Below are 23,928 nucleotides of genomic sequence, written 5' to 3' on the forward strand. Positions count from 1 at the left end.
AAAGAAATGGCTGCAACTTCATACCCTGGAAATGTCGTGTAAATGACCTGTCCTCTTAGCCCCTTGGAGACGCAGTTCCGCCCTGTCCGAAGACATTCTGGACTCTGAGCTTTGACACGATGTCATTGCTGAGGTGGAGGAATTTCTACAGCAGGAAGGGCAAAAAGTACTCCCCCAAAAGAGAGAAAGCCCAGCCAGGTCTCCTTGCCCCGCAACACAGGGAGGCCTGAGACAACAGGCAGACAGGGCTCCGAGTCCCTGGTCCCTTCCCCCCTGCTGACACGGTCCCTCTGGACGTCCTCTCGCAGGAATTCCGGATGCTCATGGCCAGTACCGCAGCCTGCTACAAGCTCTTTCGAGAGAAGCAGAAGGAGGGCCACGGGGAGGCCATCATGTTCAAAGGTGAGTGCCCGTGGGACCTTGGCAGGGGGTGGATAGCTGAGCCCCCAGAGGGATGCTCGGGAGGATGGGGCTCGGGAGGATGCTTTGCCCCTAAGCATCCAGCTCCCCTTCCCTGGGTTCCTGGCCCACTCCGGCCTGTGAGCTCACCGTGGTGGGAAGCAGCGGTGGCCTCTAGTAACCCTCGCCGTAGTCAGCCGGACCATCGAGCCACCCACCGCTCCTCATTATCAGCAGCAGGGCCAAATGCTTCTCCAGGACCCAATGGCACCAGACACAAAAGAGAGTTAGTTAATTGACATGTGATCTGTATTCAAGGAGCTTGAAAAGGAGATAGAGAAAAACAGACACAACGCAGTTTAGGGACAGGCAGAAAAGTGAGCGGACATAGACATGATCTAGAAGCAGACATCGCCACCGTCAGTCCCAGAGTGAGAAACTACCTGCTCTGTGCAGACATTCCCTTCACTGGGCCAGATGTAGATGGGGATTAGGTGCGCTCTTAAATGAATCACGGAAAGAGGGGAAGCTGATCAGACGCAGATGGTGAGCCGGGTTAGAGAGGCCATGACGATTTCTTCCTTACATGTTTTTCTTAAATTACTTCATGTCACTTTTCAGGTTGGTATCTCCAACCCGCCTACTCCCAAAAGTCCCATTACTAAGGCTGGCTGATACTTACATACAACCCTGCCTGCTGGATCCGAAGGCAGTGTTCCTGATAGTTACTGGTGTCTAGAGCAGATGAGGTCAGTTTAAGCCCTCCGTCCTTTTTTGATTCCCCACCGATGGGAAGTCTTTTCTTTGGATTAGCAGGCGTGAGTCTGGATTTTCTGGAGGCTCCTTTATATATTAAGCATACTCTAAAGCTACACATAGGATATAGAAACCATTCTCTTTGTAGAGATAGGTCCAAGTGGGGCGTGGAGACGGTGCAGGAAGAGCAGGGGCGTGACAGCCCCAATCTCTTTGCCACTGACACCCTGCAGGACTGGGAAGGGCAATGGGCCAGCAAACTCTTTCCAGATCAGGCAAAATGGAAAAAAAGAAGGAGGAGGTAGAAGAGGAGGAAGGGGAGGAGGAGAAGGAGAAGAATTATGATTAATAGCTTAGGCTCCGAAATCCGACTGTCTGGTCTGCACGTGGGCTCTGCTACTAGCTGTAAGACTTTAGACAAGTCATTGAACTTCTCTGTGCCTCCGTTTACCCATCTTTAATGCTAGCAGCTGCCTCATAGAAATGTAGGGATGATTCCTGAGTTAATCCCTGTAAAATATCTAGAAGAGTGCCTGTCACACAGTAGGGGCTGGATGAGGGTTAGGAATTGCTAATCAGACCAAAAGCCAGGTGTGGACCAGGAGGCAGGCGTAGCAGTGACCAGGGCAGGGGCTGAGCATGAGGCAGTTCTGGAAAACAGGAAGAAACCTGCTCTGCCTCCCTCCCCCTGGTCAGCTGCTTGTCCTTAGAAGCAGGCTCCTGGTGGGAGGCCCAGGTATTTGTGCTACCCCACCCTCTAGCCAGAAAGAAAGCGAGACGCCACCACCTGGTCTCTGGCCCAAGCAACATAGCCGCCCTGGCAGAGGGGCCTGGGTTCCTGGGGCCGGCCCTCCTGGGTCTCAGCCTGTCCTAGCTCCATCTCCTTCCTCCCCGCAGTTAGCCCAAAACCAGGGGGCTTGATAGAGGGGAGAATGCAGGCTGGGTACCTGAGGCTAGACTGTCCCCTGTGACCTCTGACTTCCACAGGCCTGGGCGGCATGAGCAGCAAGCGAATCACCATCAACAAGATTCTATCCAATGAGAGCCTCGTGCAAGAAAACCTGTACTTCCAGGTAAGAGCAGAACAGGGGGCCCTAGGAGGGACGGGGTTGTGCCCGATGACACCACTCACATCCTCATGGCTTCTAGAGGGAATGACCAAGGGGTCAGGGCACATGACAGAGGGAAGGGCCTCCATGAGCATTCATCCAGCCTCCCTCCATCACCCCCATGTAAAGCCGGGAGCTAAATGGAGGGGCAAAGGCAGGGTGTGCAGCTCAACAGAGGTCAGAAGCAGCCAGGAGACCAGGGAAGGAGAGCATAGCAGGCTGTGCCAAAGAGCCAAGGGCTCTGTAAGGCTAGAGCCCGAGACATCTGGGGGAGACATAGCCCTTTAAACTATGATGTGGGAGCACCTGGGTGACTCAGCCAGTGAAGCATCGGACTCTTTTTTTTTTTAATTTTTTTTTAAATATTTTATTTATTTATTTGACTGACAGAGATCACAAATAGGCAGAGAGGCAGGCAGAGAGAGAGAGAGAAGAAGGGAAGCAGGCTCCCTGGCGAGCAGAGAGCCCGATGCGGGGCTCGATCACCAGGACCCTGGGATCATGACCTGAGCCAAAGGCAGAGGCTTTAACCCACTGAGCCACCCAGGCGCCCCGAAGCATCGGACTCTTGATTTCAGCTCAGGTCTTGATCTCAGGGTCATGAGTTCAAGCCCCACGTGGGGCTCCAGGCCCAGCATGGAGTCTACTTAAAAAATAAATTAATTAGGGGCACCTGGGTGGTTCAGTCATTAAGAGTCTCCCTTCAGAGGCGCCTGGGTGGCTCAGTGGGTTAAAGCCTCTGCCTTCAGCCCAGGTCATGATCCCAGGGTCCTGGGATCGAGCCCCACTTCCGGCTCTCTGATCAGCGGGGATCCTGCTTCTCCCCCGCTTCTCTCTGCCTGCCTCTCTGCCTACTTGTGATCTCTGTCAAAAAAATAAATAAAATCTTTAAAAAAAAAAAAAAGAGTCTGCCTTCGGCTCAGGTCATGATCCCAGTGTTCTGGGGTTGAGCCCTACATCAGGCTCCTTGCTCAGGGGGGAGTCTGCTTCTCCCTCTCCCTCTGCCTACTTATGCTCACTCGCTCTTTCTCTTGCTCTCTCTCTCTGTCAAGTAAATAAATTTTTAAAAATTAATTAATTAAAATAAAATAAAATAATAAAATATGACGCAAACTACAGACCTGCCTTCTAGAAAAATTAAGTGTCGGTATATGCCATGGATTTTTATTTATTTTAGGGGCTCAGAGTCTCCAGAAGTTTGCCATGAACAGATCCCACCTTCTGAGTCCCCGTCCCATTTCTCTCTAACAGCATGATTTCTGTGATCTTCTGTCCTGCTCTCTCTGTTACCCCTGTCACCAGACCCTGATGGGAGGGGCACTGGAGAGGTGGCGGGGGGCGAGGTGAGCACTGGAAACCTCTCTGGCGTGCTGGGGCCCAGGGTCTGCTGCTGCTGGAGACAGGAGCAGGGTGGACAAAGCGACAGGAGTGTCCCCTCACTCGTCTGCTCTCCCTCTTCTCTCCCCCAGCGTTGCCTGGACTGGAACCGTGACATCCTCAAGAAGGAGCTGGGGCTGACGGAGCAGGACATCATCGATCTGCCTGCCCTGTTCAAGATGGATGAAGGCCGCCAGGCCAGAGCCTTCTTCCCAAACATGGTGAGGCACTCAGGACCCCAGACTTCATCCAGGCCAGTGAGGGGCAGCCAGGTCAGAGGGACCCCTCAGCTGAGGCTGTTCCCCTCAGGAGGTCCAGGTGCCCGTCCTGGCTGAACTGCTGTGCGTCCTCGCCCACCCGCCCCAGGCCCCTCGTCCTCTCTGGGCTGCATTCCCTCCTAGGAGTGAGACGCTCATCCTCGCTGCCTCCTTGGGGTCCTGGGAAATCCTTTCCCTTAGCATATATCAAAGTGCTTTCTAAGTTAAAAAGGCCTTCACAGAGAGGAAGGATGCTTTTCATCTTAGGGGAGAGTCTTCTGTGAGATGGGGGAGGTTAGAACACACGCACGGGTACACACTTGCACGCATGCACACACCGATACGGACACGTATAACCACGTGCAGGTACCTGTACACAGCATACATGCAGAGGTAGGTCGCCTGGTTTTCCGCTTCAGCTCTACCACGTAGGAGCTGCTTGGCCCCCTCTGTGCCTCGGTTTTCTCATCTGTAAAATGGGGATGATCGCAACATCTACGTCACAGGAGAGTTAGGAGTGCCCAAGAGCTTGGAACAGGGCCCCCGAGAGTAGTCGGTGCTCATTAAACGGGAGCTGTTGCCCACACCCCATCACAGGTGAACATGATTGTGCTGGACAAGGACCTGGGCATCCCTAAGCCGTTTGGGCCCCAGGTGGAGGAGGTGTGCTGCCTGGAGACGCACGTGCGCTCCCTGCTGGAGCCCCTGGGCCTCTGCTGCACCTTCGTGGACGACATCTCGGCCTACCACAAGTTTCTAGGGGAGGTGCACTGTGGCACCAACGTCCACAGGAAGCCCTTCTCCTTCAAGTGGTGGCACATGGTGCCCTGAGCGGCCGGGGCGGGGGCTGTGCTGTGCGGGTCTCAGCCCGTCAGTAACCAAGATTGTGGTGGGACCAGCCCTCGTGGTTCTTATGATTGCAAGATGTTCTTCAGCAATAACGATCAGGAAACTTTGCGGGGGGGGGGGGGTGGGGTGGAGAAAAGGACGATTATTTCCAGGACCTGGAAATTGCATGGCACAACTGGGGCCACACAGCCAAGTCGCAGGGAGAGAGAGACAGCCCAAGCCTGGGGTTCTGCTTTTTGGGCAGTGGAGGGTCGGGGCCAGGGGTTTTGCAGCACCGGCGGGGAGTGGGGGATGAGGAAAATCTAGGGGCTCAAATGGTCAGCTTTAGAAACCAGCCAAGATTTCTAAAACGAAGGAGCCTGGGGCAGGAGGAAGCCTGGTGTTTTATCTAGTCCTGTGGCTGGCAACAAACTTGCTTATTGGAGATGGCTTTCTTTGAAGCGGATACCTCGCAGTCAAAACCCAAGTCAGGCACTTGCATTACCAAAAAGAGAAAACACACACAACCGGGGCCTTGGCACTTCCTTCCTTCCTTCTCTAGACCCCTGGAACCGCCCCCCAAAGCTTCTCCCTGCCTGCCGAGGACTTGACAAGGACCGGACTGTCCCCACCAGGCCTCCAGGAAAGGGGAAGGGACCTGGGACATCTGTGCCTTGCCATCTCTCAGAAGGGCCCCAGCGTCCACCAAAGTCACCCCCAATGAACCTCAACTTGGTACTTCCTGAAAAGAGCTGTGCCTTTGGCCAGCCTCTGTATAGCCCTGACACGAAAAACCAAGAAACTCTGTACCCAAACCATTCCCCAAAGAGTGCTTAGTCTCTTGTCCAAAATTAAAGGAGGGGAGAAGGGAAGAAGGTTCTGGAAGCTCTGGGATCACCAGCTCTGGCAGCCATGCTCTGAAGGTCAAGGTCGATCCCATGGAAAGGGACCCTGGGACCCCCAGACGTACTTTGAACTGCCATCATCATTTCAAGTTTCCCACTCCCTTGGAGTGTGCAGAGGGCTGCCTTCAATTATTCATTCCTTCCCGGCCTCTCTCAGACCCCCTTGGCTTCCTCTCTGCAGTGTAGAACATCCCTGACTAGCTTCCCCATTCCCTGAGGGTCCAATAATTTAGCTTAGAACCTTCCCCAGAAGTGGATTTTCTCAGACCTCTCCATTTCCAAGATGCTCCTTATACCTCATCTTTCTGATGGACACTGGCTCTCGCAAACGCTTGTGAGGCTCCCCCCAGACCAGCATCCTTGAACCTGAGAGTGCCGTGGGTATAGATGCCTGGGCTCAACCTTATCCTTCTCCTGCCTGGTTCTCCATTCCCTGGGCAATCCCTGGCCTCCCTCCTCCCATGCCTCCACTTCCTGTTCCCAATCCTATCCCTCCAAGCAGCTAGATGGGACTGGTTCGCCACCAGCCAGGCTCAGGCCTGCCCCAGGTTATAATTAAAGACCCTTCAGTTCTCCCCAGACCTTAGACCCGACATCTAAGGACCTGGGCTGGCCCCCAGCCCAACAGCCAGTACTGGACCAGCAGGTGGCCTTAGACACAGACTGTCTATCCCATGGAAGTTCACCAGCACATTTGCTGAATATCCTCTCATCTGCACATAACCAGATTAATTCCCTGGCTCCAACCCAGAAGACTCAGTTTCCACTAAAAAAAAGTTCCTTGAGGGCCATCTGATGTCGGGAGAATAAGTGAGTTATAATCCCACTTTGTGGGTTAAAAAGAACCAATTTATAGCCAATGAGACTGTTATAAATTTGTATTCTTTTTTTTTAAGATTTTATTTATTTATTTGACAGACAGAGATCACAAGTAGGCAGAGAGGCAGGCAGAGAGAGAGGAAGGGAAGCAGGCTCCCTGCTGAGCAGAGAGCCCGATGCAGGACTTGATCCCAGGACCCTGAGATCATGACCTGAGCCGAAGGCAGCGGCTCAACCCACTGAGCCACCCAGGCACCCCTATAAATTTGTATTCTTGCGAGAACAGGATTTTCTTCTTGGGTTATTTCATTCATGCTTTCAGCAGACGTTTCTTGTATGTCTACTAAGGGCCAGGCACAGTGCTGGGCTCTGAGGATGTGGTGGTCCCTAGCAGGCTGGACCTGGTCCCTGCCTCCTGGAGCCAGTCAGTTCTCAACATGCCGTGTCCAAATCTAAATGGCCAACATTTGCCCTTTCAGTGATATGCTCTTCCAAAGTGGGAACCCACTATATTCAGGAAATGCCCGGGGCACAGACCTTCCTGCAAGTCACTATTTTGGATGAAGGTAGAGGGTTCTTTTCCAACCAGACCTCCTTTCCCACCCAGCTGGGCCAATACCCACCCGACAGATCAGACCCCAGAGCCTTTAGAAGCTGTTGTGCCCCTGCCTTTGGGGGGTCACAGCCCCAGACCTCTGCAACCCCAGAGCTGAAAACACCAAGTGCCTATTCGAAGGTGTCCATCTGGAGACTTAGAGTTTGTCGTGTGTGTGTGTTTGTGTGTGTGTGTGTGTTTGGTTAATGTGGGGCTTGGGGTTTTCTTTCATTTTTTTTTCTAGCCTACCTTTAAGGGGAAGTGAGCATCTCCCATGTGGAGACAGTGTGTGTTTATAAATTTTTCTAAAACTCTCCCCATCGGTAAGTTGGTAATTTCTGATGATTCTGGAGCCCCCAGGACTCAAACACCCATTCCCATCTTGCTTGCCCCTCCTACCCCGTGTGACTACCCGCAGCGTGCACAGCTCCCCTAGTCCCCATGAACTCATCGCTCTTCCCCATCCCCAACTTTCTATAAATGTAGACCTAAGATACAGTTATGTGTTGCAAAACTCAGCTAAGTTCCTGTTTCGATCTTTATTTTGAAATACTTTATGTAAGAGGGAAGGGGAGGTGCCATGAAGATGGCAAGAAGCAGAGAAGTTTCAACTTTCTGGACGAGAGGCCATGACGGAGATCGAAAGATGTTTGGGGAAGAGCCTAATTAATAGCAATAAAATAAACCATCAGAAGGGAAGTCATGTGTTGGTGTGATGTTCATTGTTGCCTCAGGGACACGGCCTGGAGTGAAGTAGGCCAGACAGAGGCACTCTTCTGGACTTGTAGCCCCTGCTCTTTTGGGCACAAGGTCAGGGCTCAGCAAAGGTATCTCAAGGGTTTGGAATCCCCCACACATTCAGTGGATGTGTATTCCATGGCCACCCCCAAGGTCAAGACCAATACCCACAATAAAGTCTGGCTGTGTTTTTCTGGTGGTGTTCTGCAGAAGGAGATCCTGAAATGAGCAACTGAGAACAGGTGATTTGTTATTTATTAAGTGCCTCCAAGAAAAACCAGGAAGGGAGTAAATGGAACAGGACAGGGAAGGGGAAGAAGCCAGATAGAATGTGACTTGAGGTGTAGCCTCAGCCTGATCACTGGAAAGCCCTGGAGCATAAGTGCAGCTCGGAGCTGTCCCACCTGGAGGCAGAGTTTTGTACACCTGCTCTAGTCAGTCGTTGGCTACGGGGACTTTGGCTCTCTGAATGGGCAAGGGGGCACCAGTAGCAATCAGAGCTTCAGTTAGCAGCAAATTCATGGGAGCTGGGGTATGGGCTCACAACCAGAAGAGGATCTGGTAGGGAACCAAGAGTGTCTACCACTCTGGACCATATCATGTTCTTATCATAGGAATTGTTACATGAGGACATTTGTGATTTGACTCCTGGTATAAAAATCCATACTACACAGCCATGGTCTAACAGGGTCTTTGTGAACAAACTCTCCGAAGCCCTAAAAATAAAGCCACCTAGTTACTTCCCAAGCCTGGAAACCACTCCTGAGCTCTTTGGGATGGACGTGGGGGCTTCTTGTCCCTCAGCCCCGTCTTGGACTTCTGGACTGATGTTTTGTTGAAGCTATCTTAAGGAGCAACTGCAAAATGAAAATCACTAGTTCTCATACTCCCAGATTTAACCTGTGGGTCCAGCTGTCTGAGATCACTCTTCCCTTTTATACCCAACTAAGGTGGCCCAAGCCACAGCAATGGCAATCTTCACTGGGGTTTCCACATCCACCAATTTCTGAGACTCCCCAAGGGATGCTGGTGTGTTAAACCCAGCCCTGGTGGTGCTTTCATATCTTGGCCACTCACCTACCTCAGGATGGCTGGAAGTCACCCTGAGACTTCTAGACTTCTAGAACAGCACTTTCCAACAAAAATGTAATGCAAGCTATGCATGTAATTTTAAATTTTCTACTTATAGGACATCTTCATTCAGATTAGCCACAAGGAGCGCCCATGTTTGAAAGCACAGTTCTAGAATCTTCTCTGCCAGGCTGAGCCCAATTATAAGAGTAGGCACATTCCTTAAATCCCCAGAGTCCAGCTAGTCTGACTGCAATGGCTAACAGAAGTTTATTATTATAATACTGAAAAGAGAAGCATAAAATAGACATCAGCCCTCCCTGGCCCCAGTGTGCAGAGCCTTGCTCCTGCAGAAGGTCCTCTTGCCTGAGCTGTGGCTGCTGCCATGTTACCAGAACTGGCCTTGCCCTCAGCAAAGGGAGTACCTTTGGGCAGGCCACCTCTGCCCACTATCAAGATGAGAATCCCCATCAGCCCCATGGAAAATAGAACAGCCTCACTTCCACAACTCGACCCTGCATCTTGCTGCGAGACATTGTCTACAGGTCCCGGTTGAGTGGAGTCAAGGTCCCCATTATCTCAGCACCTTCATTCCTGATGGGACCTGATCCATACCGCAGTAGAGCCGAGAGCTTGTGGAAGTGGGATTCCTCCCCCAAAATAAAAAGAGCAGCCAGGGATGAATTCTGCCTGCCCCGGGGGGACGTATCCAGGATCCTCACCCAAGCGGCGTCAGGTCCAGGGAACTGAGGGCAATGTTTTTGGTAACTCAATACAGTGAGTGACATCAAATGACAGCACGTGGTATCTCTTCCACCAGCTGGACAGCCAGAAGAAGGACATGCCCAGGCAGAAAGCTCAGCTCTGCGGCCTTGTCTCCAGGCTAGCTGTTGTGAGAAATCTGCCTTTCCATTTGAGCTTCACCTCTGGGCAGCCCAGGCTCCTTTTGAGCCCTGATGGCTGAGAAAGCAAAGGTCTGGGCTTCTCTAGCTAGTCTGGAAGGAAAGTACCAGGTTCAGGTCAAGCCTGCTTGTGCCTTGGCCCCTCATGCTCTATAAGCTAAGGCCCATTTTGTCCGTCGTGGGTATGCCTCCAGATGAATTTTATGGACCTGTCTCTGACTTGCCTTCTGGAACTCTCCTTACATGCTGTCCTGCTACTGGCAATATTATAAGCGTTACTCTACTTACCTCCCGCAATTCCTAGCACATAGCGCTCAGCAAAGACCTTTTTTTTTTTAAGATTTTATTTATTTATTTATTTATCTGAGAGAGAGACAGAGCAAACGCATGGGGAGGAGGAGCAGAGGCAGAGGGACAAGGAGACTCTGAGCTGAGCACAGAGTTCCACCCAGTGTTCGATCCCACAACTCTGAGATCATGACCTGAGCTGAAATCAGGAGTCAGACGTCTAACAGACTGAGCCACCCAGGTGCCCCAATTGCATTTTGAATGAAAGAGAGAAACGTCTGTTCGGCTAAGCAATGGAAGCAGAAAGATCAGCCCAACCACGTGGGAGGTATTAATAGCCACCATGTCTTAGACACTGACTACGTGCCAGGCACCTGCCTGCTTGAACTATGTGAAAAAGCCATTTTGAAGGTCAAAATGATCAAATGGAGATGATTTCACACGATATGTCACGTTCCTCATCGCCTCTGATTCCCCCCTACCACAGAGCCGCGAGGTTACTATCCCCACTTTACAGATAAGAAAACTGAGGCTCAGGGAGGAAGTGATTTGGCTCAAGTTTCCACAGCAGGAAGTAGCGGAACCAGGATTCCCACCAGGATGACCTGACTCCAGAGCCCACACACTGAACCTCTGCTCTGGACTACCCCGTCTGAGAAGCAGCTTCCTAACCCGAGTCCAATGGGTCATCAGCTCATTTATTCACAAATGTTTCTTTCATGCCAGTCATTTCTTAGCATGGCCCATTAGAACCTTACAACAAGAATGTCCCACCACCTGCAAGCATCTGTCTAGGGATTAGAGGATTCTAATAAATCCCTCAAAGGCACGAGAGCCCAGGGTGAAATGGCATCTCCACAATGTAGTGTGTTCTCTCCAGGCTTCAGCTCAGAGTAAGAGGGCATCTCCAAACGTGAGAAGCAAATTACATTCACTCATCTGCCGAATCCATTCTTTTTTCCAATTTACAGTTACTGGAAGCATCTATTGTGCGTAAAACTAAAGTGATCATATGATTTCTCACCTCAAGCAGAGTGAAAGGAGGCGCTACTAATAATTTCATCGGATAGCAGTGAGTGAAACAGGAACCACCCTGGGCAAACCAGGTTATCTCTTCTCCTTGGAAACCCCTATGCATGAGACATGATCTCATCCTCCCAGGAACTGACAGCCAAGTCAGGGTGACGGACAGGAGGCAGACTGATGGAGTAGAGACTTGATGAGTATTTGCTGCATGGAGGAGCGAAAAAGGTACAAAAGCCTTTGGAATCACACACACTTTCGCATGCACAATTTTTCCAGCTGGGAGAGTGACCAAGGGTGGCCCTCGTGTTCGTTAGGCTAGGATGAGCATCGACTGAGTGTAGAAATGGATGACTGGTCAGAGAAGGGGGCACTGCCAAGCTGAGCAGACATACAAGGGGGAGTAAAGGTGTGCCATGTTTCAGAAATGGTGATCATAGGGGCGCCTGGGTGGCTTAGTCGCTAAGCGTCTGCCTTTGGCTCAGGTCATGATCCCCGGGATCCTGAGATCGAGCCCCGCATCAGGCTCCCTGCTTGGCAGAAGCCTGCTTTCTCCCTCTCCCACTCCCCCTGCTTGTGTTCCCTCTCTCGCTATGTCTCTCTCTGTCAAATAAATAAATAAAATCTTAAAAAAGAAAAAAAGAAATAGTGATCATAGTGAAAGTCTAAGATGTAGACTAAAGCCTGCTGAAAACACAAGGGTTTGAGCAATGGGGACCCCCTGAAGATTCAGGATAGCTGCGGCCACGTGATCAATTCTGCGTTTTAGAAAGAGGACAGTAACATATATATATTTTTTACTGCTCTTAAGCTAATAGGAAAATCATTTTTAAGAAACTACCTGAAGAACAATCAAACCATGGTACATGCCTACCTTGACACATTTGGGAGTACATAGATGAAATAGGTCGGTGAGCACTGACATGGAAAGAGCTCCAAGACATTGGGGCGCCTGGGTGGCTCAGTCCATTAAGCACCTGTCTTCAGCTCAAGTCGTGATCTCAGGAGTGGGATCAGGCTCCCTGCTCAGCAGGGGAGTCTGCTTCTCCCTCTCCCTCTGCCCCTACTTGCACTCTCTCTCTCAAATAAATAAATAAAATCCTTAACAAAAAAGAAAAAAAAAAGAGCTCCAAGACAGAGCATTTGATGTCAGTATTAAAAAAAAAAAAAAAAACCACCAGGCTGCCTGGGTGGCTCAGTGGGTTAAGCCTCTGCCTTCAGCTCAGGTCCTAATCTCAGGGTTCTGGGATCGAGTCCCACATCAGGCTCTCTGCTAGGCAGGGAGCCTGCTTCCTCCTCTCTCTCTCTCTACTTGTGATCTCTCTCTCTCTGTCAAATAAATAAATACAAAAAACCACCAAGCAAAGCCATGGATTTCTATAGAAACATACATATGTATATACATGCAAAAGATAAAGATATGGAAGCAATCTCATGAAACGGACAATAGTAATCACCTCTGGAAAAGGAAGTATGACTGAGTGGATTTAAACTTTATCTATGTTGCTTGAAATTTTTACTTCCTGAGAATTTAATTACATGTGTATTTTAAAATTTTTTTAAAGCTGCCTGAAACCCATGTCATCATTTTTTATGCTGAAGTCTTTCTATCCTGATTAGCATAATCTCTTTTATTCCACTTTTATATTCTCCCAGCTGGGCTTCCCACCACAGTTTACGACTGACCAGCTCCTTACAGATACTAATTCATTTACTCCTGCCTGTGAGGCGACTATGATTCTTTTTCTCCATTTTACGCAATATAAAAGTAATGCACAGAGAACGTTAAGTAACTTACACAAGGTCACATAGCAAAAGACCAATAAAGCAGAATTTGAACCTCCAAAGGCCTGCACACTTAACCACTCCACCTCCCTGCTCTCTAGAAGGTAGAAGTTGCTTTAGTTTTTTGCACCGTTCTGACTGGTTCTGTTCCCAGGGAGCCAATGTCTACTCACTACCAATGAGTATTTACCGCTATGCGTTTCTCACATTTCATGGACACAACTCCTTCTCTGATAGAAAGGGGTGCTCAAAATTCAGATTCAGCTGGAAAGGGAATTTTACCCCGGGCTGTGTTTACAAAGCACACACCCAGAGGATCAAATTAACTGCTAATTTGAGAGTATGCTGGTGATGTGGCAGGCAGATGGGAGTGAGACAGAGGTTAGCGGGGTGGGTGAGCTCTAATTGTGTGTGTATGTGTATGTGTGGTGTGGTATGATACTATAGGGCCCAGAAACGTGACAGTCCCCAGAAGGCCTTGGGCCAACTGCTAAGTCCCAGCAGCTGAGCTGACTTCAGCAGTGTGAAACGCGACCCCATCTGGAGTGGAGGTGGCTCGTGACTTTTGCTCCAGGAGTTCCATAGAGACTGCTCATGAAATTGGAGAAGTCTGTAGCATATGATGGTCCCCACCCCACTCAGAGAGAATATTTTGAGACGTCTAATTATATGGTGGGGTTTAGAGGGAGGAGGGTTTAGATAAGCCCTTTCTAAGGGCAGGTTGAGAAGGGCTATTAGGGAGCTGTGGACAGTTCCATGAGGCCGCGGCTCCCTCTGCAGGTGGACCGGAGTAGCTGCAACCACCTGGATCCCGGGAACCTTGGGGAGCCTGCCTAGAGCCCAGGCATCACCCTAACAGAGGACACTGACCTCCTAGCTGTATGACTTAAGTGAGTTGTTGACCCTCTCTGAGGCTCAGCTTCCTCAACCACAGAGGGAACGCAAGCAGGGGGAGAGCCCGATATAGGGCTCGATCCCAGGACCCTGGGTTCATAACCTGAGCCGAAGGCAGAAGCTTAACAACTGAGCCACCTGGGCGCCCCCTGCCTCAACTTTTTTTTTTTTAAGATTTTATTTATTTATTTGACAGACAGAGATCACAAGTAGGCAGAGAGGCAGGTAAAGAGAGAGAGGAGGAAGCAGGTTCCCCGCTGAGCAGAGAGCCCGATGTGAGGCTTGATCCCAGGACCCCGGGATCATGACCTGAGCTGAAGGCAGAGGCTTTAACCCACTGAGCCACCTAGGCACCCCATAGTCCCTGCCTCAACTTTAAATGAAAGACAGAAATCCCTACCTCATGGGGTTGCTTTCATGATTAAACAACGAAAATGGACCCCAAGTGTTTTGCAAAAGGTCTGATACTCAGGACCCGTGAGTCTGCCAGACGTGGCAGCTGACCTGGAGGCCATGCTGGGGGTGGGTGGTCGATTGGATGTGGCAGGCCGGAGAGTCGAGGTACACTCCAGATTTCTGGCTTAGTGGTGCTGAGAAAAGAGGAGCTGTTAACGCCTCAGGTGTTACATATGATTGGGGACAGGTTGCGTTTCAGAGACCACTGGGACACCCAGATAGAGATGCTCAGGAGACAGCTGGACAAAGGGAAGAAGTCAGCCAGAAACAGAAGAGGGAGCCCATTGGTCAAAGGCAAACGAAATCCCAAATTTTGGATGAAAAGTTTCTTGAGACCCACCACAAAGATTAACTGGGGTGAGGTGGGTTTTCTCAAAGACAAATAACTCTCCAAGGCAACAAAATTATCTGATATTTCTCCCCTAGATCTTATCTGATAAGTCTTCCCTAAATCCTTGGCCCTCTGGCTGGGGAGGAATCTAGCCAGGTTGCCCTAAATCACAAGACCCTAGAAATATAGTTGATAGTACAAATGATAGTTGATTTACCAGAATGGTTTTGGTTTTAATTTTTATTTTTTTAATTTTTTTTAAAGATTTTATTTATTGGGGCGCCTGGGTGGCTCAGTGGGTTAAAGCCTCTGCCTTCGGCTCAGGTCGTGATCCCAGGGTCCTGGGATCGAGCCCCACATCGGGCTCTCTGCTCAGCAGGGAGCCTGCTTCCTCCTCTCTCTCTCTGCCTGTCTCGCTGCCTACCTGTGATCTCTATCTGTCAAATAAATAAATAAAAATCTTTTAAAAAAAAGATTTTATTTATTTATTTAACAGAGAGAGACACAGCAAGAGAGGGAACACAGGCAGGGGGAATGGGAGAGGGAGAAGTAGGCTTCCCGCCAAGCAGGGAGCCCGATCAATGTGGGGCTCGATCCCAATGACCCGAGCCAAAGCCAGACACCCAACGAGTGAGCCACCAGGCGCCCCTGGTTTTAATTTTTAATTCTGGACTGGAGCTCCTGACGCAAGATTCCCACCCAACCAAGATCGCTCAGCTTTCCCATTATCCAAAGACTAAGAAAGTCTATAAAATGGGGGTAGTTCTTCCAACCAAGAAGGGTTGTTATGAGGACTAGAAGACTATTTATGTAAACAAATCTGTAAGTGATGGAGCTCCACATAAACTTAAAGCACGTAGCCGACTGCTGAGAAGCAATACTTCACTCACTAGACAAATGGAAACAGACAAACAAAAAAACCTCAGGTCTCACCACGGGGACACCTTGGGAAGATCTGTCAGGAGCAAGCTATGAAAACTTCTAAGCCCTGCAGCTGTGCCTTTCTGGAATCCCACAGTTCAGGGCGAAGGTGCAGCTGTCCAGGAATTTATTCCTCCATAACTCTGAGCTCCCCAAATCCCCATGAAACCCGGGAATGGTGTGACTGCAGGGCGCGTGGGCCCCTTGGCACCAAGAGCCCCTCCATAAATCAAGGTCTCACTTCTGCTGGCCTCAGACTGCTTTTTCCAAGGTGACCTGGGCAAAGTAAAAGGGTAGTCGCTTCTCTAGGAATAAAATCTGCCTTTGAGATGAAAAAATCATGAAAAAGCCAACAGGACCAGTTCTCTGGAAACATATTCCTTGGAAGGAGAGGACTCTCTTCCTCCATCTCAGAAGACAATTCAGCCAGGAGGAGCTAGAGAGACAGTGACAATCTTCCCATGAATTCACCCAGGTTGGGTGGCCCAAGAGGCCTTGAGGCAGACACAGAGGAGACCTGTGCCAGGTCAGCCCCAGTGAAAAGTTAAGGTGACCTCAGCCCTGTCAACAGTTACGCTCCACATGGCCCCCACCCCACAGCACCCCCAGGCAGCCTCCCGAATCACAGAACCCTGCATCAGCTGGCCCAACACCCTGGTGATATGTGCAAGGAAACTATAGGCCAGAAATGAGAAGGGACTTGTTCAAGGTCACACAGGCTTGAGAAGTTTGGAGGTTAGACCCGGGGTCCAGGCTATTTCCATGTGGCCTCACTACACCCCTCCTTTTAATGAGGCCACAGACCAATGTAGCCAGGTTCCAGCTCAGGGCTCCAGAAATTTAGCCCCAACAAACCAATTTGTCTGGCCTTCTTAATTTTCCCAGTCACATCGCAATGATCTGTGAGAAAACCAAAGACTGTAAAAAGATGCCCTTCATATGTTAGAAATAAACAGGCAGAGAAGGGAAAACGTCATTCCTGACAAACACTGATACCTGCAAAGCCAACTGCCTACATAAAGTCTGCCAGAGGTGACCCAAGAGACCAAGCCACTTGGAGGACTGAGGTAATCAAGCCCCCAGAGGGAGGCAGGCTCTGAGATGAGCCTCGGAGAGGTCAGGGAAAGCAGCTGAGAGGACTGAACTGAAGACGGACACACACGGACTTCTCCCGCAAGACTACTGGCAGGCTTACGTGAGACGACGGAGCCCAGCGCTAGGCATACTGCAGGTGCCCAATCAATGGTTTCTGGTGCTATATGGCTAAGTAAGCCACCAACGGCTGGCTCCCCTCTCCCCACTATTTTATTTTTTTTTTTAAAGATTTTATTTATTTATCAGACAGATCACAAGTAGGCAGAGAGGCAGGCAGAGAGAAAGGAAGGGAAGCAGGCTCCTCGCTGAGCAGAGAGCCCGATGTGGGGCTCGATCCCAAGACCCTGGGATCATGACCTGAGCCGAAGGCAGCAGCTTTAACTCACTGAGCCACCCAGGCGCCCCTCCCCACTATTTTACAGAGCAAAGCTCGCTGAGGCGTGAGTGCCTGGTTGCGTCCCTATCCCACAGTAAACCTGGTGAGGGCAGGAACTGTGCCTGACTTGCTCACTCACAACAGCAACCCAGCGCCCAGCACAGAGCAGTGCTGCTGGTGTATCTTCAGATGGATGGATGGATGCGTGGGTGGATGGACGATGGGAGGGTGGATGGATGGACGGATGGATGGAGCTTGGGTGGATGGATGGATGGGAGGGTGAATGGATGGGTGGGTGGATGGATGGATGGACGGATGGGGGAGGTGAATGGATGGAGGGATGGATGGATGCGTGGGTGGATGGATGGGTGGGTGGGTGGGTGGGTGGATGACCCATCATCTTTGACATCCCCTCGTTTCCTTCAACAACCCTCCCAGTTTGCCTGGGACTGAGGAGTCGGAATGCAGGACTCTCCGGATGCAGAAATCGGGACAGTCTCGGGCAAACACACTGTGTCTGACCACTGTCTGACTAAAGCCGATAAGCTCATCACTAAGAGATGAGTGGTACCCCGACAATTCTTGAGGAAGGAAGGAGGCTAACATGGGGATGGGACTCAGATCGGAGGGCTCCTCCCCACCCCACGGTCTTAGCCCGGGTCCTTACAACACCCTCCCTTCCAGACTCCGCCCCCTTCTGGGAAGGTCACCTTAGGAAAGCGGGAGGCCAAGTGGGCATGCGCCGCGCACGCACAACTGCGCATGCTCGCGTTTTCTTTCTCCGCCTTCCCTCCTCCCATTCGGGAAACCGGAACCGCCTCCCACTCGGCGGCTCCAGCGCGGCTAGCGGGTCCTGGGTGGACGCCGGCTGGGCGCCGCGGTGCTCGGCGGGACGACGGCGGAGAACGACCTCGGGGTTAAGGGGTGGGGCACGACGTCAGAAGCCAAGATGGCGGCGGTGGTCGGAGTCTCCTTGAAACGCCGGTTCCCGGCTGCAGCCCTTGGCGGAGCCTGCTTGCAGGTGAGGTGCGGGGCGGGAGGGAGAGGGCAGGCAGGAGAGTGATGGAGGCGGCCTGTTGCTCAGGGGGCCGTGGAGGAGGCCGAGGGAGCACAGCGCAGGGCCTCAGGGAAGGGGAGGACCCGCTCCCGCTGCGTAGTGCTCGGGTCTGGGCGTGGAGCATCCCTGTCCGTTATCCTTCTGCGCCTCGCCGCAGCCTGGGAGGTTATCAGGGCGGAGACGGTTTTTTTAAAGATGCGGGAAAAAAGTTCGGAGAGGAGTCTCGAGTTGCCCAAGGTCACATGGCAAGCGAGTAACACTGTTGGAGGCAGAATTCTAATCCATACCTTTGGGCTCTAAGCTCTTTCTCTGTCTTCAAACTAGCCACTGTGGGAGAGACAGACCTGCGGGAGTGGGAGGGATGGGAACTGGGAAGGGAGGTCTCTCCTCCAGCGTGCAACATTGAGGGCTCAGTAAATAGGGACTGGGCCGGGATTGGGAAGGGAAGGGGAAGGGAGAAATGGAGGAAGATCACTGTCTCCTGAAGGATCTGGGCCCTTCCTCTAGCGGGGGGCTGCGGGAAAGACTGGGTGTCATCCTCTCGGTGTCTCTGTCTGTAAAGGGCATACAACAATACCGAGCGCGAGTTTTGGCATGGATCTCATAGGTACAGAGCTTGGCGCTGCCTTCCTGTATTTGTTTATATTACTCAGTGTGCAGTGGTACGTCTCCCCACACCCCCCCCCTTGTATGGTCAGGAAACCACACGCCTCTGATCTACGTTCTAAATGGGGCTGTTTGTAAGGGGGAGGGAAATTGCCATTGCACACATAAAGGACTAAAAATTTACACATTCGCGTCTGTTTCCTCCTCTGGGCTCCGCAGCAACCCCTGCAGGGGAGTGATTAACAGTTCTTATACCTCCTCAGTTTGAAAACTGAGGCCCCGGGAAGAAAATTTTTCTTGTTTAGAATATGATGGCCAAGAACTGATAGACCTAAATCCAGTTGTTGTTTTTTTGTTTGTTTGTTTTTAACACGGTATGAGAAAAACTCCTAGCACAGATCTGGACACAGGTGAACCAAGAATTACTAAATACTGCTCTGGCCCTATCAGACAGTATATGTATGGCCTGTCTTCTGGTACTAGCTCTTTCCAGTATGCTGGCTGTGAACTCAGACAAGTCATTTTATAGGCTCTATGAAAAGGGGCGATAGGGAAGGAGGACTGCCTACCAGAGCCTCAAGTTCAAGTCCTCTGAGCGTTAAATTGATGACTAATAATGACCTTGTTTACCAGTTCCTTTTATAGTTGCTGAGCAAGCAATGAAGGTGTGAGAGCCCCACCAATGAGAAGAGTTCTAAGGTCCCTCTTACGTGAATGAGTGAGGAGAAGGCTAATTTCATAGGTCAGTTTCGTAATTCCAGGTGAGGCGGTTGCAGGGTTTCCTGAGGGCAGAGAAATTGAAGAGTCCCTCCTCTCCAGCTCTTAGGGATGTGCATTCGTTCCCATAAAAGCCACCTCAAAAGAACCCCATAATCAGGAGCACCTGGGTGGCTCAGTCGTTAAGTGTCTGCAGTCAGGAGGCCGTTTCTCCCTCTCCCTGCAACTCCTGCTTGTGCTCAGTTGTGTTGGCTCGCGCTCTCTCTCTCTGTCAAATAAATCTTCAAAAAAAGAAAAGAAAAAAATAATGAGCTTGGTGTATTATCTAAGGTGATACTCAGGATCCTAGGACTCTTTTAAGATACAGAATTTCCCTTCTGAATATCTGCTCCCGTGAATCATAGTTCTTGCCTATAAGTGTGTGGCTGTAATGTATTAATTGATTGTGTTGCCTTATTTCTTCATCTAGATTGTGAACAATGTTAGGGCAAGTGCCGCCTTCACTCATTTGTGTACCTCATTGCGCTTAGCACTGGCAGGTCTTAGGATACCGGTCTGCCCATCAGAATGATACAGAAACTGATGATATTGCCAGTGTTGAAAAGCAGAAATTACCTTACGGACTATGCTAGCCACTTGGCCCTCCAGTTTAATCTTACGAGGTAGATATTAATACTCCCTTCTCTTTATACAAAAGAGGAGATAGAATCAGAGAGGTTCAGTAATTTACCAAAGAACACACAGCTACTAAGTGGTAGAGCTTGGATTGAAACCAGTGCCACTCACACATTTCGGAAACAAGCCTGCACCTTCTGTTTTACTCAGGCTTATGCAGACTTCTTTGCCTTCCTCCTCTCCCATTTCCACGTCTTTCTTTTCCTACCTCCAAATCTTTGTCTGCTCTATTGAGCTCTAAGCCTGTTCTTAAGGAATGTTTCCTAAAGAAATAAGCAGCCTTTAGCGTGATCCAGAATTCCCCCTATTCATCCTCCTCAGTCTGGTTCAGTCCAGTTGTTAATTGTCTTGGGACCTTCCTTAAATTAATTATAAACTATGGAGTTAATCTTATCTGAGATTTTCTAGAAGGCCATGCTCAGCCCTGAATACTCAGTTTTATAGATCAAGGTAGAAATGCCTTTGAAGCATCTTCTTTGAGCTTGTAGTATAAATTGCTGGAGACACCACAAGGAAAAAAAAAAAAAAAAAAAACTTAAATTGCTCCCACCTCCCCACTTCTGCCCATGTATTCTCCTTTTCTTCATGTTACTGTGGGAGAATGAGCAGGACTCCTATGGCTAAGCCTTCATTCGCGCTCTGTATCCCATTGCTTATTCAGAGGTAGTTCTCCAGTGAGTCTGCCCTTCCCTCCACTGGCAGTGTTTCCCTCTCCATAAGATCAGCAGCACACAAGCATGCTATAATCTCTCCCATTGTTTAAAAAAAAAAAATAAATAAAAATCCAGCTACCACCCCATTTCCCTATTCATCTTTATACCATGTGGCTTGAGCCAGAAACTGGAGTTGTCCTTGCTCTTTGCCACACTCTCAAATCCAGTCTCTGAGGAGCTCTTATCAGTTCTTTCTTAAAACCTATTCAAAACTTGGGGCGCCCGGGTGGCTCAGTGGGTCAAGCCTCTGCCTTCAGCTCAGGTCATGGTCTCAGGGTCCTGAGATCAAGCCCCACGTCGGGCTCTCTGCTCGGTCTGGAGCCCGCTTCCTCCTCTCTCTCTGCCCGCCTTTCTGTCTACTTGTGGTCTCTGTCTGTCAAATAAATAAATAAAAATCTTTAAAAAAAAAAAAAAAAACTTATTCAAAACTTTACCACTTCCTGCCATCCACAGCCACCAACCTGGTTCAAGCCATTGTCATCTTTAGCTGATGACTGATTACTGCAATTGTTACCTAGTTTTTTCGCTTTCGTCTTTGATTGATTTTCATAACAGAAGCCAAAATGATCCTTTCAAAACTTAAGTCTGACTTTGTCACTCCTCTGCTCAAAATCTTCAGTAGTTCTCGTCTTACTCAGTGTAAAAGCAAAAACCCTTACAAGGCCAGGGCACCTGGCTGGCTCGGTCGGTAGAGCATGCCAGTCTTGATCTCGGGATCATTTGGACCTAGAGCTTACTTAATTAAAAAAAAAAGTGGGGAGCACTTGGGTGGCTCAGGTTAGTTGAGCCTTGGACTCTTCGTTTCAGCTCAGGTCATGATCCCAGGGTCATGAGATGGAGCCCACATGGGGCTCTGCCCTCAGCATGGAGTCTGCTTGAGGTTTTCTCCCCTCTGCCTCTCACTACACATTCTCTCTCTTTCTCTAAAATAAATAAATAAAACCTTTAAAAATTATGTACTCCAAAGTTTGCATCTCAAATATACAACCTCCACCAAGTACATTTAAAGAAATTTGCTAGGGGCGCCTGGCTGGCTGGCTCAGTCAGTAGAGCGTGTGGTTTTTGATCTCAGGGTCATGAGTTTGAACCCCATTATGGGCATAGAGAAACAAAACAAAACAAACAAACAAACAAACAAAAGACTTTAGAAGGTCCTTTGTGATCTGGCTCTCCTCGTAACTTCCTAATTCCCTTCGCCATTCCTGCCCCTCTCCCTCACTCCGTTCCCAACTACATTGATGGCCTTGGTGCTCCTCAGACACATGCCCACCCCAAGAGTGTCCCCTTTGCCCAGTTTGCTCTTGCCCTAGGTACAGGCGTGGCTTGCTTGCTCACCTCTTTCAGATGTTGCTCAACTGTCACCTTTTTAATGAAGCCTTCTCTGGCCACCCCATTTAGAATTGTAGAATTACAGCCAGGACCCCCATTCCCTCCTTTTTATTGTCCCCTACCACCCCCCCCCCATTGCACGTACCCCCAGAGCCCACATACTGTCAGTGTTATTTGTGTGTGCCCCTGGCCCCTGCCAGCTCCATGAGGGTCAGAATGTACGTGGATTTTGCCCTTGATCCCCAAGGCCTAGAACAGTCCCTGGAACATGGAAGCCACTCTGTAATTATTTATTGAGCAAATAAACAAATGAATAGGTCTGGGCCAGCTACTACCTGAGAACTTGCTAATTTTATGAGTTGAGTGTTCTTAGATTTGTTTGTGAAGACGGATTATCTTTTCTTCGTGCTGTTCTAGTTCAGATTCGCTTTTTCCCCACAGACAGAATGGGTGTAGGGTGGAACTTTGGAGTCGGAGGACCTGTGTTTGCATCCTGGTTCTTTTGTTGTGTGATTTTTTACTTTCATTTTTTAACTGAGAATAATAAAATTTCTGTTGTCGAGATGTGGTAAAGATTAGAGACAATTTAGTACAACACTTCACGCATGGTAAGGGCTCAGGGAATTGAAGCTCCCCCACCGCCCTTCTCCTAGGATACCCATGTAACAAATTTTTAAGATTTCTCTGTTGCACGAATTTATTTGTTCTTATCGCAGCGGCCATATTCCACCATTCCTTCACTATAGAACCACAACCTCCTCTGGTAGTTTTGATTTCCGTACCTTCTCTCCTTCCTCTTGCCCCCCCCCATCCTACTGAGTGTTGTATAAAATATACAAAAAGAGTTTAAATTAGTTGTTTAGAAAAAATCAGTAACACTTTGGGATACCCCAAAATTTATGCTGGGACTCATTGCCTTATGATAGTACTCTGTTTTGATGCCCCCCACCCCCCACGCATTGTTTTTGTCTCACATCATTTGTAGGATAAGAATTTAAATGATCTGCAAAAAAAAAAAAAAAAAAAAAAAAAAAAACCCTAATTACATTGGGGAAGATCTGCATGAGCAAGTCAAGGTGAGGACCTGTGGCCAGTAATGGCCGTCACCTTTGATAAGCCTTTGTGGGAGTAAGACTGAGTTTCCTGGGACTGGATGACTTTGCCCCCTGACAGAACTACTAAAGCAGCCTTCACAGCCATGGAGCTGGAGTTGGCAACTCCAAAGTCCCAGCTTCTTTTGAAAGTCCAAGCTTTACTAATGTTTTGCCCCCCCCCCCAAAAAAGAGTTCTGTGTTTTAAAGGCATTTTGTCCCTCTTTCTCCCACCACCTACCACAGGGAGGGCAGCCACCCACGTCACTGTCACACAGCCCAAGTTACCTTCCTGGGCATTTATCCCAGAGAAATGGAAACATGTTCACAAATATTCATTGTAACTTCATTCCTGTACCCAAAAACCGGAAACAACCCAAATGCCCTTCAGTGGGAGAATGGCTACACCAACAGGAGCCCATCATACCATGAAACACTACTCAGTAGTAAAAAGAAACACCACTTGGATGAATCTCCAGAGAATTATGTTGAATAAAGAAAAGCCAATCCCAAAGGTTTACATACTAGATGATCCCATTTATATATAACATTCTTGCAATGACAAAATTACAGGAATGGAGACGGATTAGTGATGGCTAGGGGTTAAGGAGTAAGGGAGGGAGGCCTGAGGGCTGTGGGTGTGGCTTTGAGAGAGCAGTCCTGGGGGTCTTTGTGGGGATGGGAATGCTCTGTGTGTATCAGCATCGATGTTCTGCTGGTGGGTTGTGCTGTAGTTTGGGGCAGTGTCGTCATGAGGGAAATTGAGTAAAGGATTTGAGAGAGCTCATTATTTCTTAGAAACGCATGTGATTCCG

General features: G+C 49.6%; 2 protein-coding genes across 2 annotated transcripts in view; both read left to right on the plus strand.

Moving 5' to 3' along the window:
* PADI2 (peptidyl arginine deiminase 2) overlaps positions 1-7,744 on the plus strand; it is a 43,790-nt gene extending 36,046 nt beyond the window's left edge. The window contains exons 13-16 of the mRNA XM_047726511.1: positions 309-402; positions 2,143-2,228; positions 3,734-3,862; positions 4,496-7,744. Of these exons, the coding sequence (XP_047582467.1) occupies positions 309-402; positions 2,143-2,228; positions 3,734-3,862; positions 4,496-4,729 (543 nt within the window). The 3' untranslated portion in view covers positions 4,730-7,744. The remainder of the gene's footprint in view (positions 1-308; positions 403-2,142; positions 2,229-3,733; positions 3,863-4,495) is intronic.
* A 10,034-nt stretch (positions 7,745-17,778) lies between these two features.
* SDHB (succinate dehydrogenase complex iron sulfur subunit B) overlaps positions 17,779-23,928 on the plus strand; it is a 30,221-nt gene continuing 24,071 nt past the window's right edge. The window contains exon 1 of the mRNA XM_047726059.1: positions 17,779-17,946. Within this exon, the coding sequence (XP_047582015.1) occupies positions 17,875-17,946 (72 nt within the window). The 5' untranslated portion in view covers positions 17,779-17,874. The remainder of the gene's footprint in view (positions 17,947-23,928) is intronic.

This window comes from Lutra lutra, chromosome 4 (assembly GCF_902655055.1).
Source record: "Lutra lutra chromosome 4, mLutLut1.2, whole genome shotgun sequence".
Classification (NCBI taxonomy): domain Eukaryota; kingdom Metazoa; phylum Chordata; class Mammalia; order Carnivora; family Mustelidae; genus Lutra; species Lutra lutra.